At 39.0% G+C, this 26,288-nt stretch overlaps 2 protein-coding genes across 2 annotated transcripts in view; one reads left to right on the forward strand and one right to left on the reverse strand.

Annotated features, from left to right (window-relative positions):
- arl15a (ADP-ribosylation factor-like 15a) overlaps positions 1 to 1,097 on the reverse strand; it is a 123,873-nt gene extending 122,776 nt beyond the window's left edge. The window contains exon 1 of the mRNA XM_084728616.1: positions 716 to 1,097. Coding sequence (XP_084584742.1) covers positions 716 to 727 — 12 coding nt within the window. The 5' untranslated portion in view covers positions 728 to 1,097. The remainder of the gene's footprint in view (positions 1 to 715) is intronic.
- Positions 1,098 to 7,856: 6,759 nt separating this feature from the next.
- snx18a (sorting nexin 18a) lies at positions 7,857 to 25,816 on the forward strand. The gene is made up of 3 exons (XM_084728614.1): positions 7,857 to 8,714; positions 11,006 to 12,045; positions 24,345 to 25,816. Exons 1-3 carry the CDS (start codon positions 8,227 to 8,229, stop codon positions 24,596 to 24,598), a joined length of 1,782 nt encoding a protein of 593 aa, XP_084584740.1. The 5' UTR covers positions 7,857 to 8,226; the 3' UTR covers positions 24,599 to 25,816.
- The last annotated feature ends 472 nt before the right edge of the window (positions 25,817 to 26,288 follow it).

The raw sequence follows: 26,288 nt of genomic DNA on the forward strand, positions 1-26,288 counted from the left end.
TTATTTCTGTTAATAAAAGTTCTCCTAGCACATACTAGACCAATATCGGGCTGATAATATCAACCAACCAGTATATCTGTCTGACACTACAAGTATTACAAATATATACAGGGGACCAGGGTGCATAATTAACTTTTTTGTCCATCAGCCAAATGGTTAGTTAATGTTCACATTTTACCTGCCACTCAATAGATCAACATTGCTTTTTTGACTGGTGAGTGAAGCAAATCTACCTGCTATTTTTCCAGCATTTGACTGGTGCTATTTGAATTGCAGCACTAACATCTCAAACCAGTACAGCTATACAGTGTCTCACTTCAGATGACATCTTGACTTCCTTTTCCAACACAGTGCAGCTTAATCTCCAGCTGCAACAGTGAGTTTGATGTAGAAAACCATCCTCATGCGACATCACATAGCTAACAATACTTCAAGGGTGTAGCTATGTGGCTAGTTATCGTGTTTCACATGTAAACAGATCGGGGTCTGGGTCAACCAGTTTGACTGAGTTCACACAGCACTGACAGGGGAAAGCTGCAGGCTGGAGGTGACACATATTAGCATAAAACAACCGGTAGTACACCTAAACGTTGATAGTCACACACCTGAGAGACTTGACTGTCTGATTAGCAGTTCAAGTGACAAGAAACCAGACAGCAGGACCAGTGTCTGATGGAAATACGCGTTACCACAGCATTTCTCTTCATTTACTTACCAGATAATCCATGTACTATCGCTGACCAGTCACAGCAGCACGAACTGGCTTTGTAATAATCCCGTTTTTGCTTCAGTGAGTCCAAAATTTAATGGATTTGACTACACGTCGCTTCGTATTCCCCGCCTTTCGACAGCCACTGCTAAATAAAAACCAATCTTTGGTGGCTTTAAAAGCAGGATTTCTTTCGCCGTCCTCTTCGCCAATAAGAGCCGTTTCAGTTCGGAGACGAGCGGGTTTGTTTACAACGACGAAGGCCGCCGGCTTCGTGTGCTTTTTCTGAATAAATAGCCCCTCGCCCACCGGCTGACTTCCAGTTTTTATCACACAATTATCAGTTGAGTGTTTGGTTGAAGAGGAAACTAGCAGCAGAGCCTACAACGCTACGTCACGCACGTCGCCCTGCGCACGTAGCGTGGTCACATGACCAAACACATGGTGGCTATTTTCATTCTGAGGAGGAATCCTTACCCTAACGGTCTTTAGTAAAATCAAGTTTTTTGCGTTTTAATTAGGTTTTCCAGAACAGCGGATATATGCATTTTTATTCAAATTTCAGAAACAGTTTGTGGGCCTGATGTATTCACGATGATCATGAGTATTTTTTATGAATAATACATCATCTACATTGCCAAGTAGAAGAGCAGGCACGTCCCCTTTTCAGTGATGTAACGCCAATGTAAAGATTCAGAGGGTTAAGTCATAACACATAACAGAGGTGGCCCAGTTTGAGCAATGTGATTTTCAATAGAAGATTAATCGTTAATAATTTTCAAGCAGAAATGTCAAACATTTGTAAGCATCTGCTGCTTTCCTTTCTCCTGTAAGAGTAAGAGTGGACTGTTGGTTGGACTATAATAATCCAATTGTGATAAGAATTTCTCTCTCTCCCTTTCTCTTTTTTTTAATTAACGATAAATTAACAATTAATTGTGAAAATTATCGTCAGGTTAATCGATAATGAAAATAATAGTTGCAGCCCTACTATAAATACAAGATAAGAAAGTTAAGATCAGACTGAACTTTATTTATTCTGAGGGTAATTGTTGTGCAGTTGCAGTACAAAGTATGAAACTGTGCAACTATAATAAGTGCAAATTATAGTATAAAATAAACAGTGTAGAGTACACATAAAATATCAATAAAGAGGCAAGTTTAAAAATATCAATGAACAGACTTGCCAGTTAAACCAACAAACCAATGAAAATGCAGGAAGGACAAACATTAAAATGCAAAACGTACAGCTAGAGAATTGTGTCCTTCTAAACTGAAAGATCATCTGGTTCTCTATTTTTTAATTTATTAATTCATTCAAGATAAAATGAGATGGAGCTTTATTTATTCAGCGGGAAATTGTTGCAGCAAGGACAAACATTAAAATCCAATGAAGAATGAAAATAAGTCTAAAAATATTATTTTTACCAAAAGTCCAAAATATAATTGCATTTCCAAATTTGGGATATCTAGTTGTGCCAATATGAAGTGCACCACTAGGTGGCTCTGTATTGAATCACAATTGCCTCTATTTTCCATTTTTTAACACCAAACTGAAGAATCTGACCTTCACTCGGTTGCAGTTTTCCACAGTATTATCAAGCGGGAAGCTGCACAAAATGCAACAGCCTCTGACATAATACATTACACCATACATAATGAATGAAAGGGGATGACACAGAAAGCACAAACAGAGTTCAAAGTCAAAGAGTGGTGCCTCTGAAGCACATAGGTCTGATCACAGATGTTACAGACAGAAAGGATTAAAGAAAGAAAGGATCAGCACTTGTCAGATGAATACACACCCTTATGATGTGTTAACATGTATCAAGTGATCAAGAAAAAGCACTTGTGTCATGTTTGAGTTGGTTACTGTATACGTCCAGTAAGTCTCAAATAATAAAAAAAAAAACGTAAAAGAAATGGAATATAAACTGAAGTGAAGCATGACAGTTTTACCAACTCCAAAGAACCCTTCAGGACATCACTAATCTGACTCACTCCCATTCGCTCCCAACACTCTGCACAGAAAACCCTCTCGAGATTTGGAAAGCCATCATACCAGATAGGACTAAATTATCAAGACAAAAATTTGCAAGAATTACCTAGCGGGAAGCAAACACGGAGCCAAGACAAAGCAATTATGTGATATCCTCCTGATTAGAGGATCAGTATAAATCACAAGTCTGCTAATGTGATGCAAGCTGCATACTGAAGTAATTCCTGTTCCCTGGAGACCACACTCCTGTTCAATATTTCATGTGCTGTGCTATAAAGGAAATCTCCCTGAACACAGTTGGTGTTCAGGGCAAGGTGAACTGGATGTCCTCAGCGCAGGTCTGACAGGTGCGGAAGATGTTGAGAAAACACAAGACGACTTTTTGTTTTTAATTAAATATGCAGAATATTTAAGAATGTTTAAAATGAATGGAGAAGTGTTGACTTCCTCGGGATATCTGACCAAGTACAAAGTGAGAGGAGAGACCTCTGGTGGCCAGTAGTAAAACGCCATGATGGTTAAACTTATATTCATTTGTAAGAGGCTTTTGTCCAAAGGACTCACATTTTTTTCCTATTCGCACACATCAGGAGCTATTTATACTTAAGTATCTTGCTCAAGGACATTTTGACAAATGGAAATAAGGAGCTAGAGACCACAGCTAACGTTAACAGAACACTCTACCCCCTGACCTACAGGTGCGCCATGATACACATGATTTTAAGGCCATAAACTGGCATAATACAGGGCACATTCATATTTAATACACTGGCATTGCTTTATTTAGGTGAAAATGTGACAGCAGTAAGGTCAGATGCATTTCTGAAAGCTTTGAGAAACAATTTTTTTGTATGGTTCAGTTTATTTATTTGAATTATTTGTCAATATGTAGGACTGGTATGGTCACCAGATTTGTCAAGAACTCAGTGGCATGATGGAGGATACATTGCCCAGATAAGGGTATGAAATACTGATAATCACTCACAGATATACTTATGTTTTGGCCTGTGCTCTACAGATAAACAATAACATGAAGGTGTGAAGTATTGATTACTCTTCATTTTAATCTTAAATGTTTTCAGTTCATTTCACTCAGCAGTTTCTACAATTCAAGAAAGAGAATGATGAAGTCAGATGAAGTTTTGCCACCAGATAGGATTTTGCTAGTGTGACAGAACTACAGGGAAGATGGCAGTATTAAAAGATTTGTTTCCTGTATTCCAAATATATGTTAATGACTATTGTTCAGTTCTTCCACTGTTTTTGTTTGTTTTGTTAACAAATTGGCAATGTATCATGTGAGCTACAGGATACAAACTGAAAACTAAAGGTCGTATTTTGAAAAGAAAATCAGAAAACTGTGTCACTTATGCCTAGATACATTTTCAAAATATTTATATGTGCTTGCCCAATTCAGGGTTAAATTGATATGAAGATACTGAGATTGAGCTTTTGTGTTTACATGGAGTAAATATGTGTTGCATGTTTTATTTTGTTTTTCTGTATTCTTTGCTTTGCTTTTAAGATTGCGGGTCTTGTGTTGATATGGAAAATGTGTCGAGAAATCCAAATAAAAAATTACATGAGAAACAGTAGATTAATGTTCTCAATAATGAAACTCTTTCTTTATTCTGATTTTCATTGTTATTGTTAATATTATTTTTTACAAACAGTACTGTAAAGAATTCATAGACCTCTGCTCTGAAAACATTACACAAGCAGCCACAAGGGGGCAGTCTCTACCAGAGTAATGATGGATCATCACCACTTCGGTATTTGTTGTGTTCTCCAGTTTTCATCTTTCCCAAAGGAAATGGTTTGTTGATTAAACGGATGTCAACAAAACACATCATGGGTGGTTTATGCTGTTCATATCTGTCTTTGAGTAAATACAAATGATTACTCTTTGTCATTAAATACAAGCATAAGCCTGGATAATGTAACTTTTGGATTTTATTTATCAATATTAAAAGAGAAATCCATTCGGTGTAGGATTTTGTAATTCTTGTGGTCTAGAATTACAACCAGTATTTGTGTAAACATGCAAAGATCACCACCAAAGTTTGAGAGAACTATGCTGTCAGAGGACAACAATTTGTGCTGATGATCTATCTATATAAATATTGGGATGTATTTTCTAAAAATGGCAACAGATTATAAGGATTCAGTGCTTCCATAAGAATTCTATCCTTTGCAGGGAAAAGAAGCTGCATATAGTCCACGGGACACTAAAACACTCCATTTAAAATGGTTATGAGTTAGTTAGCAGCTCCATAAGGCAGGTTTCATTACAGGTTTTATGGAGCGCCAGCCCTGAAACTGTTGAAGTATCCTTACCGCACCATTAGACCATTAAAATGAATGTCTAAACCATTTGATCTAAATGATGAAATGAAACTTAACAGTAAAAGAATATACTCTTATCACCTTTAAAAGGATCCTGGCCAAGGTCAGAATCACCGTCACAGAACCACCGGTTTATGTTCTTTAAAGCTGACTGACATCAGAGATTAGCTGAACCCTGAGCTGCAAGGTTTAGGTAGAATTATGTGAAAAGTATCCACTATTTCCTGTTAATTACAGTTAACAGTAAAATATTTAATTATTAAACGCTACATCAGCAACTTCAGGGCATTTTCATTAATAAACCATTCCACCCAAAACAAACTCTCCCACTGGAAAAGGTTTCTAAATATTTAGATGACCAGGGGACTTTTCCTGTCATTGTGTTTTTATTGTGTTCATCTTTTAAGCTTTTATGCTGCTTTGATGAAAATTAATTACTCTAAATACTCCAGTTGGATAACAATGATCTGAACTGAACTCTTATTAAATATTTAAAATATATTAATTACAATGAAAATATTTGCTGGGTGCAACAAACTCACTTCCACCACACACATGTGAGGATACTGATTGTGTGTCCTCTGTGCTGGTGGAGACTGAGAGACTAAAAGAGCCTTTTATGTCTAGGACAGTATTTATATAACTGCCTGCTTAAATGATCAGTAGATGTATTCATGTATTTTTGGATCAGATTACATAAGATTATTGGACTGAAAAAGAGGCATACAGTGATTTTGCTGCTCAGTCTTGGACTAACAATGGTATGAGTGTTGACTCATCTCGCGGTGAACCACTCAGTGTTTGATGTCAGCATTTTTAGATGACATTCCTTTCAGATGATGACAAAGGTTGGCAAGATCTCAGGTTAACCTGACATCCAATCTACATCTACATCAGCTGCACTCTTTTTACTGACTATAAATAGTGTATTGGCCCCAAATCTATAATACTGTAAATTTCCACACCGGTTTATTGGACCTATTTTAGGAGGAAATGGAATCTGAAAGAAGTATTTACAATAGGCTGCTCAGTTTGTATTTAATAGTATATAAAACCCAATTAAATAAAGACATCAAAGCTGAATGATTTTCTTTCCTCAGTACACATTAGAGCCACAAGACTCAGCTTGGATCACTGGTTCTCTAAAAGTCTATAACAACCGAATAGGACACTGAGGCCATGTTATTGTGGGCATTTACATTCAATGATTTAAATGTCACCCATTGTGGAGTTTAATGGGTTGATTTGATCAAATTAAATAAAATAAAATAAAGGGTTTGTTACTTTTCCCACCAGTATGTTGTTTCCTTGATTGTGGATAATGCTTTGAAATCGCTTTTAGACGTCAATGTCTGAAAATAAAATCATAATTAACAAGATTAAGTGGATGAAATAAGATCTGAAAAATCCATTGAGGGGGCTTGGACTCATGACCTCAGTATTTATAAAAGCTGGAAATATCTATGGGCCTGTGTTACACTATTAGTGTAATTCTAACATGTTGAGGGCTGTAATTATTGAGGACACTGCATGTCCTCAGTGTTTTGGGGAATCCAAAGGTTTTAGCAATCTGCTGCAATGTGTAATTTATACTTTACCTGGAAATAAGGTGTGAAAATAGTCTCCAGGGTTAATGATTACATCAAGTTGCATTTTGAATCTCTGGCCTCTGCTGCTGCATGTCAGATTGAGTAATGGACAACACAAGAAAACAAAACAGTGCAATGATTTTTTTTTATGTAGTTGAAAGACAATCATCACAGATGTCCAAAAAAGAAGTGTGTATTATATATCTGAGTATTAACACTGATTTAAAGGACTGGTTTGCTTCCATGCATGCATATTTTGTAACTTTTTCATAAAAAATGTTTTTTAATTTAAAAAATGTCTAATAATGATTAAAATATTATCAATGATAAAATGATTGTTACACACCAAAGAAACTGGAAAAAGAAACACTCACATATTTACACCACACTATTACAAGTAAAAGTCTTGCCTTCAAAGTTATGCTCGTAAAGATCTCTATTAACATCAAATTTCACTTAATGCATCAAAAGTAAAAAGTTATGCAGAAGAATGACCCCTGTCACTTGTATTATATTAAATATTATGTTAGAGCACCACTTTTAACATTGAATTAGGATGTGATGCATCAACATGCAAGCAGCATTTTAATGCAGCTGTGGAGCTCATTTTAAATACTTTATTTAGAGCTGGGTAGTTATAGCAGGCTCATTATAGACTTTGTGTATAGACGTCTTTATCTGAAAATAATGACTAGGGTGTCAGATCAGTGTGGTGGAGTATAAATATTCAGCTGCCTAACATGAAAGTTGAGGTAGGCATTTTCAGTTTTGGTGTCATAGGTCAAAAATTCAAGAATAACCTTTCAGCATAATGTACTTGTTTACTAATGATTATTTCTCAAAAAATCTAACTGGTTTAATATTTTGTGAAAGCACCAAAAGTCACTCCTACAATACTGTTGCAATATCAAGGTCAAAATGGTGATATTTGCTCATTTTATCACCTCAGTCGCTTCCATCACTTGTTGTCAGTCACAACCTACATGATCCATAATCATCGATGAAACGTTTCCTATTCCACCGTTATCTCCCTGCTCACAAAACAACTCTTCTTAAATAACAATAAACTCTCCCACAGGCACAGGAATAGGAATTAAAGCAATCGACAGTTCTGTATATGCTGTAGTTCACACTGTTTCGATTGGTGTTGTCTGAGAGGATTGCAGCATCGCGTAGCTCCGCCCTCGATTAATCAGCCTGGTCGACGTGCGGTTGCTGCGCAGCGTGTTAAAGGCAGAAGCGTCCTGACTGTGCTGCTCGGAGGGACACTGGAGGAGCTCAGACTGGTGTTGTAGATGAAAATACCTTCGCTCCAGTTTCACACACTGAAACCTCTGCGTTATTAAAAAAAAAACACCGCACGCAGTTTAATCTCAGACCGAGAGCAGGGACCGCTTCAGACGGGAATAAAAACAGGATTTTCTCTCACAGAAGAAGAAGTTTGTCCGCGGAGTTTGAAGAATAGTTTCGGGTGGGCTGACTGAGCTAGCCCGGCTGCCCGCTACGCCTCCCTCCTGTCCCGGTCTGCAACCCGTAAGTTAGCCCGCTGTCCTGTCCTGTCCTTCCAGCTGTGGTGGTGAATCATGGCGCTCAGAGCCAGGGCGCTGTACGACTTCAACTCTGAAAACCCCGGAGAGGTGTCCGTGAGGGAGAACGAGATCCTAACTTTGTACAGCGAGCAGGACATTGACGGCTGGTTTGAGGGGGCGAACAGCAAAGGGGAGAGAGGACTGTTCCCCGCGTCCTACGTGGAGATCCTGAGGAACGACGCCGCCTCCACGTTCAACAACAACAGCTGCAGCACATCTGGGGACACTTACCCGGACTCCCGATACGCAAACATCCCGGCCGGAGGCTTTGACGGCTCTTATAAGCCTCAGAATAAAGTTGAGAACTTTCCTAAATCATCTCTCACCACTTTCACACACCAACAGCAGCAGCAACATCCGCAGCAGCAGCAGCAGCAGCAGCACTCTTACCAGCAGCCCAGCCAGGGAAGCGATGATGACTGGGATGATGACTGGGATGACAGCTCTACTGTGGCAGATGAGCCAGGGACTGTGGGAGGAAGGTATCGTTACCTTTTTTCTATGCAATTTTATCTTTTATTGGATTAAACAACAATAATATCAAGAAACAGGCGAGAAACCAAACGAACACTGATAAAGAAAAGGCAGTTCTTTGGTTACAATAATGTCATGGACATCAGTACATGACGATTACATTAGAGCTGCAACAATTAACCCATTATTAAATTAAGTGATAACTATTTTGATAAACAATTAATGGTTGGGGAAATTACAAAAAAGTTTCTGCATTGCTTTAGGACAGTTTATTGAATATCTTTTTGTTGTGGGCAAAACAAGACATTTGAGGACATCACCTTGGGCTATGAGAAACAGTGTTAGCATTTTATGAACCAAACAACTCATTGATTAATGGAGAAAACGACTGACAAAAAAATGATAAGGACAGTAATCCTTTGTTAGTCCGGTAAGAAAAGAAAATCACACCAGTAATGCAGCCTTTGAAACCAGGAACAGACAACACTTATGTCATATCATGATATAATGATTTCCAAAACTGAAGAGGATATCTAGTCTCAAATTACAATATTGCTATATATAGAGATTTTTAAAAAAAGATTATTTGATGTTTTATACCAATAATATCCACAAACAAAACAAAACATGGTAAACTCATCCAAAACAAGAACCAGGCAGGTAAACAAACAGACAGTAATACAGGAAAGGTAGTTATTTGGGGTTACAGTTCATTGTATTCTGATATATTGCAATGCTGTAAGAAAGGTACTATATTGCAAGTGTTAGCAGTAAAACACAACAAAACTAAAACAGTCAGGTAACCAAACAGACACTGAAAGAGGAAAGGCTGGTGGGCATTAACACATGACCATGACCACGATTACATAGTCTAATATTGTACACAACCATTGTATTTTTGTCATAGTTTGGTGCCACTAAAACTGTCTCGTGGTTCTTTGACTACATAAGTCTTCCCAGCATCTTTCACATGCAGCTATTTCCATCATTTGTTCCTTCCACACTTTGAGTGTAGGAGTTTGAGGCTCTTTCCAGCATCGAAGAATCAACCAACACAAGTTGTTGGGCCAGTTTTTAATCCTCTGAATGCAAATTTACTTGACTGTGGTATTTAGACCAATTTTATTAAGTCATACTGGGGTGTAACAATATCTATTAAATATTTTGTTTTGAATAAATTTTCCTCTGGCTTCTCTGATTCACAGTTGTTGGAAGTAATCCTCTCCCGTGTTTCTTCATCAAAAAATACAACCATATCATCCTAAGGTTTTTATAGCCATTATTATTTACCCAAGGGTAGCCTTCATGCCACTTTGATGCTTTATGAAACATTGTTAGTACTGCTCTATCAAGTTGTTTCTTGAGAAAAGTGGACTTTCCGCTGAAGGCAGTGTTTAATCTGTAAATATTTCTAAAGATGGCCTCCAGATTACATTTCTCCCTCATTCTGTTATAGGAATGAAAATTACCCTCTCTTAATAGGTCATTTAGTATTGTGCCCATTACATTGTTTGTTTATCAGTTTTTATTTTGGTGTTGTACCATATGGATGCATATATTTGGTTTTTATGGGATGTCTGCTACAATGGGATTTAACATATTATTTTTCTCCTTTTTTATGCTAGAGCTTCTATGGCTGGTTTGCACCAACAACCCAATTAAAGCAGGGTTTAACTATAAATTATGTTCCGTCAAACTTTTAAATTAGCTTAAAGTTAGTTTAGTTTTTACTCCACACATCAATGAAATTTAGTTCATTTGCACCAAAACTTCAAAATGTGATCCAGTATGAACTTTAAACTTGCACTTCTCTGCCGAGCCATCAAGAGTAGGTTAATAAGGCTAACTCACTTTTTAGCTAACAAGCAAACAATGAAACATTTTGTTAAATTTTATATTAGCAAACATGTGTTTTTATTGTTTTTTATACATATTAGGTCCCAAGAGCACTCATTTTTTTCAATCTATTGTTTATTTTAATTTGGGTAAACAAGCATCTCCATACTGATTAAGTTGTATTTAATTTCAGTTTACATCACTAAACTTGGATTTACCAGACCAAGATTAGTTTGTTTTTTCATTTTTAACCTGCTGTTGCCAAACTCTGGTTAAAACTAATCTTAGTTTAAATGAATGTTTGTCAGTGCAACCCAGTGTAGAGGTTTAAAAGGAGAAGTAAGTTCCTGTTCAGAAGCCAAACCAATTTAGAATTTGACCAGTGTCTGTCAAACTATGCTATTTTATAATACTGTTATATTTAATGTTTGGTAATAATAAGCCTCTTTCCCTCTTTGGCCAGATATCATGACTACGAAGGCAACGGGCCGTCCACGTACAGAGTGTCAACGTCCTCAATGTCCAGAGGCAATGCACAGCAAGCAAAGAGCTCAGCCACAGTCAGTCGAAACCTGAACCGCTTCTCAACCTTTGTGAAGTCAGGAGGTGAGGCGTTTGTGCTCGGGGAGGCGTCTGGCTTTGTGAAGGACGGGGATAAGATCTGCGTGGTGATGGGTCAGTATGGTCCTGAGTGGCAGGAGAATCCCTACCCATTCGCTTGCACAATTGATGACCCCACTAAACAGACCAAGTTCAAGGGCATGAAAAGCTACATCTCTTACAAGCTGACCCCCACCCACACACAGAATCAGGTGAACAGGAGGTATAAGCACTTTGATTGGCTGTACGCCCGGCTGGTGGAGAAGTTTCCTGTCATCTCAGTGCCACACATCCCGGAGAAGCAAGCAACAGGACGCTTCGAGGAGGACTTCATCTCTAAGAGGAGGAAAGGCCTCATATGGTGGATGAACCACATGACCAGCCATCCCGTCCTGGCCAAGTGTGATGTTTTCCAGCACTTCCTCACCTGCAGCAGCACGGACGAGAAGGCCTGGAAGCAGGGGAAGAGGAAGGCCGAGAAGGACGAGATGGTTGGAGCCAACTTTTTTCTCACTATCAGCACCCCCGCAACTCCGCTCGACTTTCAGGAGGTCGAGAGCAAAATAGACGGATTCAAAAGTTTCACCAAGAGGATGGACGACAGCGTTTTGCAGGTCAACGCCACTGTCAACGAGTTCGCCCGCAAGCAGATCAGTGGCTTTAAGAAGGAGTATCAGAAAGTGGGGCTGTCATTCAAGGTCCTGAGCCAGGCCTTTGAGATGGACCAGCAGGCGTACTCTGCTGGACTCAACCAGGCCATCTCCTTCACCGGGGAGGCGTATGAGGCCATCGGAGAGTATTTTGCTGACCAGCCCAGCAAGGATCTGGACCCCATCATGGATTTGTTATGTCTTTACCAAGGACACCTGGCAAACTACCCAGATATCATCCATGTCCAGAAAGGTAAAAGAACAACACTGTCACACAGATTTAATACCTTTTGTTTAAGGTTGCTTTACTCTCATTAGCCAAATTATTATCAATTATTTGTTTTTTGATTCATGAAAACACTGCAGCTTCTGCTATTTTGCAATATTGCACTTGGCCATATTGTAATTTTGTTAATATTTCAACTAATTGTGATGTCCTTTTATGTAATTGGTGTAGTCTAAAGTTATGTAAAACAGCAATATTAAGATAGCTTGGCTTAACTGCTGAATGTCTGTGAGATCAAATAACATAATCGTGATTCCATAGAAATACAGGAACCGAGCAAAACTAAGCATGTAAACTGAGGGAGGCACCTTTTTTCCAAGCTGTGTCAGATGGGAGGCCCACAGTCTCAGACTTTGAAAACTCCTTCTCTAGACTACTAAAAACTATTATTATTGAAAATTTAGACTAAAGACAAGACAATTTTTAATTAAAGAAATTCAGTCAGTATAAACTCAAAACTGAACTACACTGAACAACAAAAGCAATATGTAAAAGACACACAATTCACATCCCAAAACAATACTAGGAGACGAATGTACGTAAAAACCTGCCAACTGAAATGTTTCATAATCCCAGCGTTCCAGTCAATTTAAAATTCACCACTTTTACAAATATAAAATAAAACAACATGGTACCCGTGGAATCATGAATGCAGTTTCCAAACCTCCTTACTTTCTAGTCAATAGATTTTATTTGAATAGCACATTTTATACACAGGCAAACCCAATGTGCTTCAGAGTGAAACACAGAAAACATTAAACAAATGGGACAGAAAACATATGTGATGCTCGTAAATACAACGCACACACATACATAAAATACAGTTTTTCGACCAGAAGTGTAGCTGAGGTACAATTACCAATTTTTTTAAAAGACCTAAGTTTGTTTGTTGGCTGTAAAAAGATAAACAACATAATTTTTTTCCACGGCTTTTAAGTGTCCAACTTGTCAACAGCAGACTGCAGCCAGGTTACAACTATAGCTTATGTCACTTTGCAAAACAAATAAGCGGTGTTTGCATTTGGGTGTTGGTTTACGTGCTCCTGCCTCCTGTTTGTCCCACCTGCTGAAATGGGCGGCTCTTGTTTGGCTGTGTTTGAGTTTCCATTACAGATGAAGTATTACACATCAGAGAACGTCCTACCTGGCTTTTCAGTCGCAATACTGATGCAAAATAATTCTTACAGCTGAACCCTTTGTAAATGATTGTCCACATGTTTTGTAGTCTTTGCAACAGAAAGTCAATGTTAGACTAATCTAGGCCGTCCTCCTACATGACCCATAACCCGATGATTGTTCTCATTGTGTGGCAAAATGTCACTCTCATGTGAGGCAACACTGTTATGCAAGAGGCACAGCATTGTATCACTTGTGTTTAGAGGGAAGCTCTCGCTGCTGGTTACCATATGTTAGAATGTGGCACAATTGCTTCCTTCTGATTGGAAAGAGATGATGACAGTCTCAAGGAAACATGCAACAACCCAAAAGCTCCTCCTCCTCCACATAGGTTATACCAGACTGACTGCTCTATGAACCTGTGTGACTTCCTGCTTTCATTTAGAAGATTTTTCTTTTAACCATATGAAACATAAATCTTCACAATCACTGACAACTGGAAACTGGAAACCTTACCTGCAACAGAGCCGTGTAGGACACAATATAGGACGTCTAACTATACACTTCCAAACATTAGAGGATGATGTGAACTAATCCTCATTCTATGCATTATGTTCAGTCCTGGTGCTCAAACTGAATAAAATCACATGACTCTGAGGATCGCAGTGGAAAGATAATCCTTTCATCCACCAGTCAGAGCCCCTGTGGTCCCCAGTATTAAATTTACCAGGTACATGGATCCAAAAATTACTTTCAAAGCATAATTAGCCAAAGTAAAATAGTAAACACACAATTTAAAGGGGAAATCTACCAACTGAAGATGAGTTTACTCTACATAAGGAGCACTGGTCATCCTGTAAAAACAGTTGGATAACGTCTTCCATGGCTCTGGAGAAAACTTTAAGAAGTCTAATTAGAAAACAAAACAAAACAAAACACAATCCTCATTATGTCATCAAAATGAAATTGAATTATATTATGGGAATCCAACAATTTTGAGAAATGTGTAACTAGTTGGTTGCAATCAGTTTTTAACAATCTTAAATATTGCTGTTACAGTTGGAACCAAACAAAGCTGCACATGTGCATTTGCTCTACAAAGTACAGAGAATGTTGCTCTTTTGTCATGAAAAGCTTTTAAACTTGCATTTATGTCACATTATCATTATTAAGTCGACATATAAGAGCATAGTGTCGTCAATACTTAAGATATAAGGTGATAAAAATACCAATTAACCCACACTAACGACAAAAAGGCAGGCCTCTATTTTTCTTTCTCTTATGAGGCAGATGATGCATGAAAGTACAATGCTAAACACATTGTTGCAGTGCCCCTTTAAATTCAGCATTTTGTTGGTGACTTGTGTTAACGCCCCATCTCGCCTGTGACACCCTGGTTTATCATTTGGCTCTTTTACAAACACTGGGCTCATTCACTCAACAATAGACAACACTGGGGAAACAGGCCAGACTGTGTTTAGGCTGCAGCGAGACACAAACTTCCCAGTCAGCTCAAATCATGCTTGCCACGTAGACCGCACACAGCCCAAATAAGGTGACACAGCCCTTTACGCAGCCTGTTGTGATAAGCCTCAGCCTAATTCCACAGATAAGAAACTCTTGATTTGATACCACACATGGAAGACCTTGCTGCGGGCGGGTGCAGCGTTGAGAAAGGATGAAGGAGTACAGTGAAACAGGGCTTCAGCACACTAGCGGACTGGAAACAAAGCTGATGGCAGAGTTAAGGCATGCAGCAGATGAAAGGAGAACCACGTGCAGCACATCACATCCAAAATTACTTTGATCTCATCTTGTTTTTGGTGGACTGAGGCTGTTTAGTTTCTCTATTTGTTTTGAGTCCGGTTGAGCCAGTTTCTTTTTTTTTCTTTTCACGTGTGCATTCCCTTTCCCCTTAATCATTATGAAGGTGAAGAACCGGTGCTTGGTTTTCTTTTCACTATTTATAGGAAAAGTGAAACACAAAAACACAGATTCACACCAGTTTATCAAAACTCAGTATGTGCAAGCATAATGTTGTGCAACCACTTAAACTGCTAGGCCTGTGCTGGTATTTGCAAGAGGCTATAAACATTTTATATGCTGCACAATTGTGACAGTGATATATTGGAACAGTTAATGCGTGTGCAATACATTAAATACAGTAGTGCCCTGGTTCATGACAACTGAATAGCTGCTTGTTAGTCAAATTGCCTGCATGGAGCGTGAAATGCAAATATCCTCTGCAAAGGTAGTTGACATTCACACTCTAAAGTCTACTTATGTTGTCTACTCACCTGAAGGTCTCGTAGAACCATCCAGCACTTAACTGTTAATACTGCAGTGAAATGACTGTAATTAGGGAGAAAGGTACGTGAAAGAATAGGTGGTTTTTAATGAAGCCATAAACACAGATGGTTTAAATTTCACTGGCATATCATTGTGTGAAGATAACACCGTGCAGCTGCGAGCTTAAACCTACACCAGCAATGTACATGTTCTGATTTTGCCATTTTATCTGGCCCTTTGTCTGTTTTTCTCACAGTCCCTTGCATATTTAACAAAACACTTCCTTTTCCATCCCTGCATATCTGACCCGTCTGTTGCTCCATTTTTAATATGCCTTTCCTGATAAAAGTGTGCAGGAAATGTCCATAAGTACTGGTCTTCTGTTATGAAGTGAGGTTTATTGCTGTCCTCTCCCAGCTAGACACCTGAAGACAGGCTAGGCCACATCCTTTGTTGTCATAAACCAGAGTACACATTTCCTCACTGTAAGTGGCTGCAGAGAAACTCACTGCGCCAACTAGATCAGCTGGGACTGAGTAGTGCTATGGCCATTGCATGATAATCAAGATTTGAAGTCTGGCAGGAAGTCAGCTGTACTGTAAACTGTAGCCTTATCTTAAAGTGACAGTTAACCCCAAAAATCAAAAATAAAATTTCCTCTTATCTGTAATGCTATAGTTGCATGCATTATCTGGAGACTTTAGTTGCAGAGGTGTCATTTAATAACATTTAACTTTTAAAAACAACAGCTGAAGAATGTAGTTTTATCCACTTGCTTGTTCTTCATCCTCCAATGTATCAGTCCCTCTTTTATCAGCCATGTCATAATTATTATCTCGGTATTGTCAACTTGGCGACTGTCTTGTCTTGTGAGATCTGGTGACTTCAAACCCTCTTTACACCTTTATCTTTAAAAAGCATCTAGCAACAAATTTAGCAACTTATTCAGACTATCAGGAAAAAGGGGAAAAATATTTTAAAAGGTATGATATTGTAAGCCATTCCCATGCATGCTGCTCAGAGTAATGCAGTCCACGGCTCCTCTGCTCACAGCATTGAAGTCTCTCCTTCTCGTCTTGCAGTGTGCCGGTCAGATGTGGTGGGTGTGGCAGGCAGGTTTGAGCTTCTTTGTCACTCGTTTTCTTGGGGTACATCTCTGGACATGTAAATAGTTTGCTCTTCGTCTTGAGCTATAATGTTAGCACACTGAGCTAGCTAGAGCAGTGATACAGTTAGTGGGTGTGGTATGGTAGAATGAAAATAGTTCTGCTCACTGCTGCTCACACCAGGGTCTGTTGATCATCTTGAGAAACAGGGTCATGAATTCTGGCAAGAGACATTTTTGTTGAGTTTGTATGTATTTTTAACACTTTGAGCACCACAAGTTAAATGCCATCTAGTTCATTATATTTGAGAGAAGGCAGAAAAAACCCCAAAACTCAACTCACACCAAAACAATCTAGATGGAAAAATAGCATTAAATGTAAGAGGAAAACCGTGTATTTTTGATTTGGGGGTGAACTGTCTCTTTAAAGTACAGATTGAAGCTAATAAACTTGGTCATTAACCCCATTTAAGAGGTCATCTCTTGAGGTGGTCTTGCAGTCACATCGCTGTTCCTCACTTTAAGAGGAACCTGTCAAAACATTGCTTGTCAGTCTTATCAGCGGCTGAATTCCATTTTTAGCTCCTTGTGTGTCGGATTAGGGCCTAAGAAACCGGTTTTATTTGATGCCATAGAAGTAACCAGTGAAATGTGAGCTTTCCCACAGAGGGACACTGAAATTCACCTTATTGATCTCCACCTCTACAATGACCCCATTATCCATTAGTGTTGAGCTCGACCGGGACAGTGATATTGACATCATATCTGGCCTTGCTTTCAAAAACATATCAAGCTTCACATACTTTGTTTTTGTACCTTTTTATTTTTGTCCTGATCTGATATTGTGGCTTCAACAGCATTAGGTTTTGTTGTTTGCTCTAGAGAAAGAGGAAGGAGGGTGAAGGGTGTCATAAAAGCTCAAGAGAGGCTACAGCTGAACACTAAAACTTTTGATCACATCATCCATTACAGTCTAAAATGGTCCAGCAGCTCATATAGAGGTAAAAACACACATCCTCTTCTTCTATCACGCCTCTTTCTATTTGTGAAGTGAGCATTAAAATGCACCCAGTTATACTGCTTAACGTTCTTGTTCAAACACTGACTCAGTTTGATAATGTTGATCTTGCCTGCTATGCTACAGTAATAAAGCACAGCTCACTTCCATGGCAAGTTTGCAAAGAATGTTTTTTAGGTCAGTGGATAAAAATGCTCAGACACCAAGTCTTTATCAGCTGTTTTGTTCCTCTCTCCTAACTTACCAGACTCCCTTTGCAGAAATCATCATCATCTTCATTCAAACTCTGCAGAAACAAAATAAAATTTACCAAAACATTTTGTGTTGTCTTTCCACTGTTCCAACAATCACCAGATTATTCTTTGGGGAGGGGAGACGTCAGAGAAGCTGGGGGAAGTAACTGTGTGTAGAGTCACAGTTTTTCACATTTACCTCAGTGAATTAAGGGTTTATTTCAACCAAACCAGAGCTGGCTACTGTTGGAGGAGTGAAAAGACAAACCAAGATGTTTGTAGTGAGTTTTATTTTGTTTCAGTCGAGTTTGAACGAAGTGTGTTTTACAATGATAAAATAACTGTTTCTACGAAATGAGCTGTCTCTGCTTAAACAGAGCAATCTTATTCTTCAAGAAAAGATTCATCCTTGTAGAAATCTTTTCCATAATATTGTCAGAGACTTAGACTAGTAATCTGAGCCTGTCAGTGGCACTTTGACTGGTCTTATTCTGACAGTGCATAGTTTCCTACATTGATAAAACATAAGGATTAGCCACGTAGAACAAAAACATGAAAAAATTGGGTCAAGGTTGAAAGATACTGAAGTTTCCCTTTAAGTTAATAATTAATTAAGTTGGTGAAAAGCTGTTTGGCTTGGCCTACTTTATATCCATTTTGAATGTATTTATGAGCTCTCTTTCCCCTTTTAATTTAATCTGTTTAGCTCATCTCTAAGATCTTTATTTGTCTGATGTCATCACAGTTTTATCCGCACGTAAAATAATAAAACAATGGCTGGCAAGTCAGGAAAAGCACCAATTTAGAAAGATGTCAGGTTTTCCTGCTGAATCAGCGTTCCAGCCAACACTCCTTCTGTGAAAACGCTGCAGGTCTGTCTGATATATTGTTTCAGGCTATTTAAATGTCCTCTAAGCACAAATGGATGACCGGGACGATGCAGTGATGAGATGGGGATTGCCGCTGGTTGTTCGGGTCACAGGCTTGCGGTAGCTTGGTGTTGTGTAACCAGGGGATTACGTAAGAGCTGAAGCTGCTGCCTCCAGTGAATCCAGGAGGGCTCGGTGCCACCTCCGTACACCCAGGGAGGATTTCTTCAGAGGCGTTCATCAGGATCTTTTCTTATTTATTTATAGCGTGACACTGCAGTATGCTACAAACCTCATTAATCAGTGTAGGTGATGCTGGGGTCAGGCAGTAATCAGAGGTACTACATCTTGAATCTGCACAGGTTTATATTAACACAAGAAGAGCAACCTGTACCTCAAATACTGGTGGTGTCTGGTATCTTTCTGTCAGTCACTCAGTAGCAGTTTCCCAGGAAAGCAAAGATGGCAGAAGCAGCAGTTGTACAACAAGACATCAGATGCAATACAGCATGACTTATAAAAGAGGATCTACTGTGATGAAATCTGGTTTTAACATTTTTATTAGTATTCATTTAGCAGTAACACTGACTATAAAGTTCTCGCACTCCAGAAAATCATACAGACAGGTGTGCTGGATGATGATGATATTGACAGTAAATGAAATATCTGTGGAAAATATCTTTAGGTTTTGCTCTGATGCTCTAACAAAACAACCAATTTGAACACCAGGGCCTGATTTAATAAAAATGATTTTCTGATTCACATTGATCTTCATTTGAATGATCCAGTATCGCTTCAAAAACACAGAGATTTGATCTTTTAATGTATGCCTTTTTCTATGGATGCGTGAAGATTTAATCCTGTTAGTCTTGCATAGCCAGCCTTTGGTTCACCTGAGAGACTAGTAAACCTCAGCTGAATCACACCGCTTGTATTCATTGAAACAAAAGGTCTCAAAGTGGTGTTTTTTTTTTTTTTTTTTCAATGTATGAAAAAATACTCGCTGCCGAGTTGCAGCAGGACCCCAGCCACCAATGTTTGTTGCTCCTGCAGGATTATGAAGCTTTTCTCCAGCTGCTAGTTGGGCTCCATGGATCTGAGGGTGTACAGAGACCAGTATATACACTTAAACAAGCTGAAATACTGAGAGAACTGGTGTCAGAGGATAGGGAATCTCAGAAATATCTGCTCTGGTGGAGGTGATTGAAGAGGCTATGAAGGCACGGCCATGGCAGATTGCTGCTGTCTGTTTACAAAGTAGCCTGGATCATCGGAAATATCCCCGAAAGAATTGATATTGAATCAAATCAGAAGACAGAATGAATGGGGATCCTGTAAACTGGAGCCAAATCAGTTTTGGATGTCCAGTGAGTACCCAGCTCTTTTGAAGACTGGGAAACTGTTTTCTGACATGTCATAGTGTGTAAAAGTCAGAAAGAAAAAATCATCAAGAAAACATTCAGCACATTAAGCAGTGAAAAAAATAATCTATATTTGCATTGCAGCCGCACTTGTCTGATTCAGTATCTTATTTGTGGTTGTGTTTTGGCAACAGGCCTGCAAACCTCACTTGCAGCAGCTGTAAAAGTGATGCATCTCTGTATATCACAGTCTGCTGACACCATCTTCTATGACTGAACTCTTGCCTTTCTCATAAAGTCTCCATGGTAACAATTATTCCTCCTTAGTCCATTAGTGGGCTTTTAAAACGCAGGAAGCCGGAGACCTTTAAGGTACAGCAAACACCTCTGGGATTGGCATTTAAGTCTTTGGACAGCTGTATTTGTTCCCATCTCTCTGTCTCTTCTCTGTTCCCTTGTTATCTTTGCCTCTCTTTCTGTCATGTTCTTCAGCCTGTTGTGCTTTAGAGGAATTTCAAAGATCTGGGTTAAACTGCAGCTGAGCCAGAAGGCAAACTGGGCAGATTTTGGGGGGAAGGGCGAAGAAATGTCTTATAGAGAGGATTTTGTCAGCAGATTTCTTTGCTCTGTGCCTCTACTATATAGCGTTACATGTTGAGTGGTGCGATTGGTGAGAAAAAAGTGAGACAAAAAGCATTTTATGAACTTTAAAGGAACACACAAGGCAAAAGAGTGCAGGGTCAGATCAGTAAGTCCTCTGTGGTCTCACATTTCAAACGACAAGTGGGCTGAATCAGTCATTCAGCAGAGTGCTGGTGACTAAGCTTTCATAATGACTTGAAAAATCCCATCACAGACCACTACAGGAAGTTTTGCTGTGTGACTTACGGGCACAAATCTCACCTTCACACTCCGTGCTAAAGCCGTAATGCACAGAGATAATTATTGTCTGTCATCTGGTTAGGTCATATTTGGAGATGCAGTCGGCTTTCTACATGTTGTCTTTGTTGCTCTGAGCCTTACAACATGTCAGTGTTGACACCCTGCAACATCACACCTACATCATACGTCAGCAGTGGTTCCTGTGTTTCAGAGTATTGAGCCAACCAGTGTGTCTGCCACAGTCACAACGACGTAGAACAAATCAAATGGGTCTACAGCAGGCTCCCAAACTTGTTCGGCTCAAGATCCAAAAGAGAAATTTGGTGTCTCCATTGGACCCAAACTTACAAAAATACACCATGAATTGCCATAACATCTACATTTATAAACAGATAAAGAGTGCAAGAAACCATGGATTTAAAATGCAGGCCTATATGAAATATATTTATTTTCTTATAAAAGTACATCACAGCAATATCAAGTTTGCAACTATTAAATTATAACTATAACTATTACTATAACTATTTTGAGGATTAATATATCGTTTTGAGTATTTTATTTTGAGAAATTGTCAAAATTGATTTGCTCCTCTAATAAACTGTATATCTCTGGGTTGTGGATAAAACAAGATTCGAGAACATCATCTTGGGCTCTGGGAAACACTGATTAACATTTTTCAACATTTTATGGACCAAACAACTAATCAAATAAACAAGAAGATTATCTACATATTATTCGACAATGAAAATAAAAGTTAGTTGCAACCCTGATGTCAAGTTTTTCACCATATCATTACAAACTTGCATTGTCCACTGAAACGTGTTAAGTTAGTTGCTTTTTTAAATGTTATTTTTTCTTAGTGTTTACGCCATGTTCTGTGCAGATGATGGTGGTTTATGTTGGTCATTCTTGTGCTGGTTTATTATGGGTGTCACAATTCAGTTTTTCAATTTTCAATTAAAACTTCTTTAGCACCGATGTTTATGCCATTGTTTGGATTCATAAAGATCAGCAGATCATTAGTTTTATGCCCTGACAACCGTCATTTACATTTTCAAAGTCTTCTTTAAAAAGATCTTTATATGTTACCAAGTGTGATACTATGGGCAGGAAGCTACACTGTGTCCTCTTTGAAGTGTTGTGTTTTCTTCTGACACATGCTTGATGCCACAAGTAGGCGAGGTGGAGAGAAAAAAACACCGGTATTGACAATTCTGCCTTTTCGATTGTATTATTGAAACTGTGACTGAATGATTTATAGTTTTAACCATTTTTGCTGCTTAATGTTTAAGTTTTTGGCCCTCTTGAACACAGTAAAGGGTAGACATTTTTTGGTCAAAAGTCAGACAGTGTTCATTGCCTTTATCTTGTTTTGTCTACCCAACAGCCCAAAGCAAAAAGAGGAATGTACCTGAAACACAAAGAAGCAACAATTCCTCATAGTTGAAAAGCTGAAACAAGCAAATGTCCAGCATATATGAGATACGACTTCCGTGTAGAATATCATCCGAGGTGCGAAGTTAATTAAAGACGGGGGAAATGTCCTTTCTTTGAACTACAAGTCATGTTGCAAATCTGAGAATCGTGTTTGACAAGAACAAACATGAAATTATGTAAGCATGGCACACATACTGTACATTAGCATTCGTGTCACAACCCATGAATGTCCTCTTTGACTCCAGATGTGACATGTAAACTTTATAAAGGAGTTAGATCAGACAGAAGGTCATATCCTGTCAGTTTATCGTTCATGTCAACTTAATACTTATTGCTCCTGACATTTCTTCCTTTACTCGGTCAGAAAATGTCAGCAGTTGGATAAGTCATCTGTCATGAGCTCCTGGTGTTTTGACCCTGCCTTCTGCTCCCATCCAACCATCTGTCTGGAAAGTTGTAGGCTAATTTTCTTGTTTGGGCACCAGTATGGCTGAAGGCTTATTGTGTAGCAAGGTTTTTTTTTTTTTTTTTAAGGAAGTAGCAGTGTCAAAATGGGTGGCCTGTAAACTATCATGTCTTGATCCTCTGATGCCACAAGAGTCCACCACAGTCACGTAGCTCTTCCTGGCAGAGTGGAACCTCAGAGGTGTTTTACTCTCAGTATGAGTGTGACATGCTGGATTTCTTTTTCACACAGTATAGATGATTAAAGTGTCTCATTGCCTTGACACCCGTTTCACATGAAAAATAACTTAAACCAGTTATAAAATTGTTTAATAGTTGAATTCCTTTTTACCAATTGCATGGTCCAGCAAGTGATTTACTATATTTACTAGCCCAACATGGCATTTTACCTGCCACGGGCAAGCAAGCAATCCTGATTGTTGAGCCTCAAAGAGGATTGTGACACCCCTAGTGTTTTCTCTTTATATATGGACCACGTCTCTTCCTGCAGCCTCCATGTTCATCATTTCAACACGTGAAGAAATCCAAAGCCTGACAGGCCTGCTATGCCCAGTTATGTTTGCTAAGCTATTACTTGACAATCATTGCTCAGGAGAGGAGTCAAGCAAAAGTGACTTGTGAATGGTTGCATGCAGCCTGGGTTAGTCTGAGGGAGAGATGTCTGTTTGTGGATTTTGTCTGCTTTCACTTTTCTTAAAAAAGAAAGAAGAGGGCCGTGAAGACTTATTTAAATTTATGAAGTATCATAACATCTTTTATACTCTGTTGTCAAAAATAGCAAAAATAAAAACAAAAAAAGCAAAAACAGGTGAATTTCTTCACCATGACATCAGCCATAAAGAATAGCTAAGTTTTAAAAACAGATGTGTTCACGTTTGGTGGGCAGTTGTCCATGTTCATATTATGTCATTGAAATTGCCAACTATGATTGGTCGATGTTATCAAACGGCCTGCAAAATCCCCTTAAATGGTTGTTTAGAAAAGGCCTTTGAAGTGACATAATGTAACAGAGAATGTGAGGGGGCCCGACTCGAAAAAATATCTAACTATGGACACAGATGTGGTTCTCAGGGAGTTTGGAACAAACTGTTCATGCAGACTATTTTTAGACAGTTCCTTGAAGTTATAAATTCACTGTCAAATTGTGCTCTTGAATCTTGATAGGAAAGGATATTAAGATTATTAATTAACTTTCCTGTGAGAGTCAGAAAGTCAAATGTCTGTTTGATGAGTTAAATGCTGGGCTTAAGGAAATACATGTCATGTCTGAAGGAAGGAACATTGTTAAAAATGCAGCCTTCATGTGGGCTGTTTTCCCACACTAGTTAAAAGGATCTGAATGATTTCCATCTAAACTGAACATTAATAAATAAATGGTGTGGGTGTTTTCTACCTGTAGAACACATACTCTCCTGAAGCACTTTCAAAAATCAACATAAAAATCAAACAAAAAATATAAACCCTTATTTGTGCTCTTTCATTTCTAAATAGGGGCCCTGACGAAGGTGAAAGAGAGCCAGAAGCATGTGGAGGAGGGTAAGATGGACCGGGCCCAGGCGGAAGGCATCAACGAGCGCTGCAACATCATCTCCTGTGCCACGCTGGCTGAGATCCAGCACTTCCACCAGATCCGTGTGCGCGACTTCAAGGCCCAGATGCAGCACTACCTACAGCAGCAGATCGCCTTCTTCCAGAAAATCACAGGCAAACTCGAGGAGGCCCTGCAGAAATACGACAACGCGTAATAGCTGGCTCGTCTCAGCCCGTCGGTTTAGAAACTGGTGTTTCACGACCATGCACCTCCCTCGGCCAGCCAGTGGAGTTTCGGCCATCAACAGCCGGCACCACATACTAGTGCTGAACGCTGTTCACCCAGCAGGGAGGGACATTCAAGGAGATTACGCTCCAGTAATAATGACATTTCTACCAAATCCAGGTTTTTGTGTGTGTTGGCCACATTTTTTGGGGGGACTGGACGTCCTTGTCTGAGAGAGGATGGTTAATTTAATGAAGTTAGGCCAACTTGTAAACAAACAACAATCTTTTGCCTTTAGATTTGATGAGAATCAGCAATAATGACGGAGCACCACTCTGGTGTGTGGGTGAATTAAATCTAATCAGTGTAACGACCTGCAGAGAGAGAACCTCCTATCCACCGCTGCCTACACACCCGGTGCAAGATTTCATATAATCAAGAGTTTTTAGCCTTACAACACTGTTTTTAAACACATGTTTTTTTAAGTGACTGCCACTCCAGAGTGTGGCTAACACACTGCCTTCTGGAAACACTCAAGCCCTTCTTGGTATCTCTCTCCTCGGACAACAGGACAGAATGTTTACAGTCTTCTCGCCGAGCAGCCACTGTCACCACTGTCTCGCTGTGCCTTCTGATTCGGTCTCTCTGGTCATTTTTGTTACTAGTTACTAAAAAGCTTTATATACTGTATATGTAGAAATATATTCTATTTGTTTTTACAATGCTACACATTTTGCAGTCTTTGGAAAAAAAAAGATCACTGTGCTTTGAATTAGGGCAGTGTCTTTCATGGGAGATCATATTGTTTGCCGTTTTTCCCCCCAGTGGCCCCAGGATTGATTTTCAACACTCTTAGTGTGACAAAATCAGGATCAAGAGAGGATTACCTGCTTTGACAAGAGGAACCCACGCCTTACACATGGCACAGCCAGCACTGGTGCTTGCAGAATTTAAGGGATGAGTATAATGGACACCTGCTATGCTGAACACCTTAATTTGTGTCGACAAAACGTTGGTTTTCAGGCTTAGTTTTGGGGTAGTGTTCAGAGGCAGGCTGTTAGAGGGTAGAGGGTTCCTCAACTGTTTTAATAATGCAGTCATTTTAATAGCTCACATCTAGCTGCTGTTTGTAACCTTTATGATGTTGGTTGCGTCATGAAGAGATTAACATAGAAGCAGACAAAAAATAAATTCCTCCTTCACAGAAGGATGTTGTTTGGCCCTGTGTGTTTTGTCAAGAATTTTAAAAGAAAAGTTTGGATTTTTTTTTTAACTACACTAGATGTCAGTAGGCACACCTCCAGTTTCTCACCAAATATTGCTTTCTTAAAACTAATCAAACTCCACAGATGAAATCATTAATTTACCTCACAGATCACTGGGATTGCTGTTAGTGCATCTGTGTTATTGTGCACTTTTGTGACTCCAAACAAAAACACAATAAAACAAAAAAAAAAAACCTATGGAGGCAGTGGTAGATAAGCAACTAGATCAGGCGAAATTCCTGATTTTGCCTATGGAGTTTGGTTGGTTTGGAGAGAGTAGTCCTGCTGCTGACTGTGGAGAAGTACCTCAATTAATCCCACTTTAAAAAAAAATCCAAAGTATCCCTTTAAATCTGTGATCGCTCTTGTCTTCTTTATTGTTCATCTGATTGGACTAAATAGGTCTGATCACTT

The sequence above is a fragment of the Lutjanus erythropterus genome, chromosome 10 (assembly GCF_056507025.1).
Source record: "Lutjanus erythropterus isolate fLutEry1 chromosome 10, fLutEry1.hap2, whole genome shotgun sequence".
NCBI lineage: Eukaryota > Metazoa > Chordata > Actinopteri > Lutjaniformes > Lutjanidae > Lutjanus > Lutjanus erythropterus.

Coding starts and splice junctions, on each gene's coding strand:
- snx18a (XM_084728614.1), top strand. CDS start 8,227: ATGGCGCTCAGAGCCAGGGCGCTGTACGACTTCAACTCTGAAAACCCC. Junction 8,715..11,005: donor CCAGGGACTGTGGGAGGAAG/GTATCGTTACCT, acceptor CTCTTTGGCCAG/ATATCATGACTACGAAGGCA. Junction 12,046..24,344: donor TATCATCCATGTCCAGAAAG/GTAAAAGAACAA, acceptor ATTTCTAAATAG/GGGCCCTGACGAAGGTGAAA.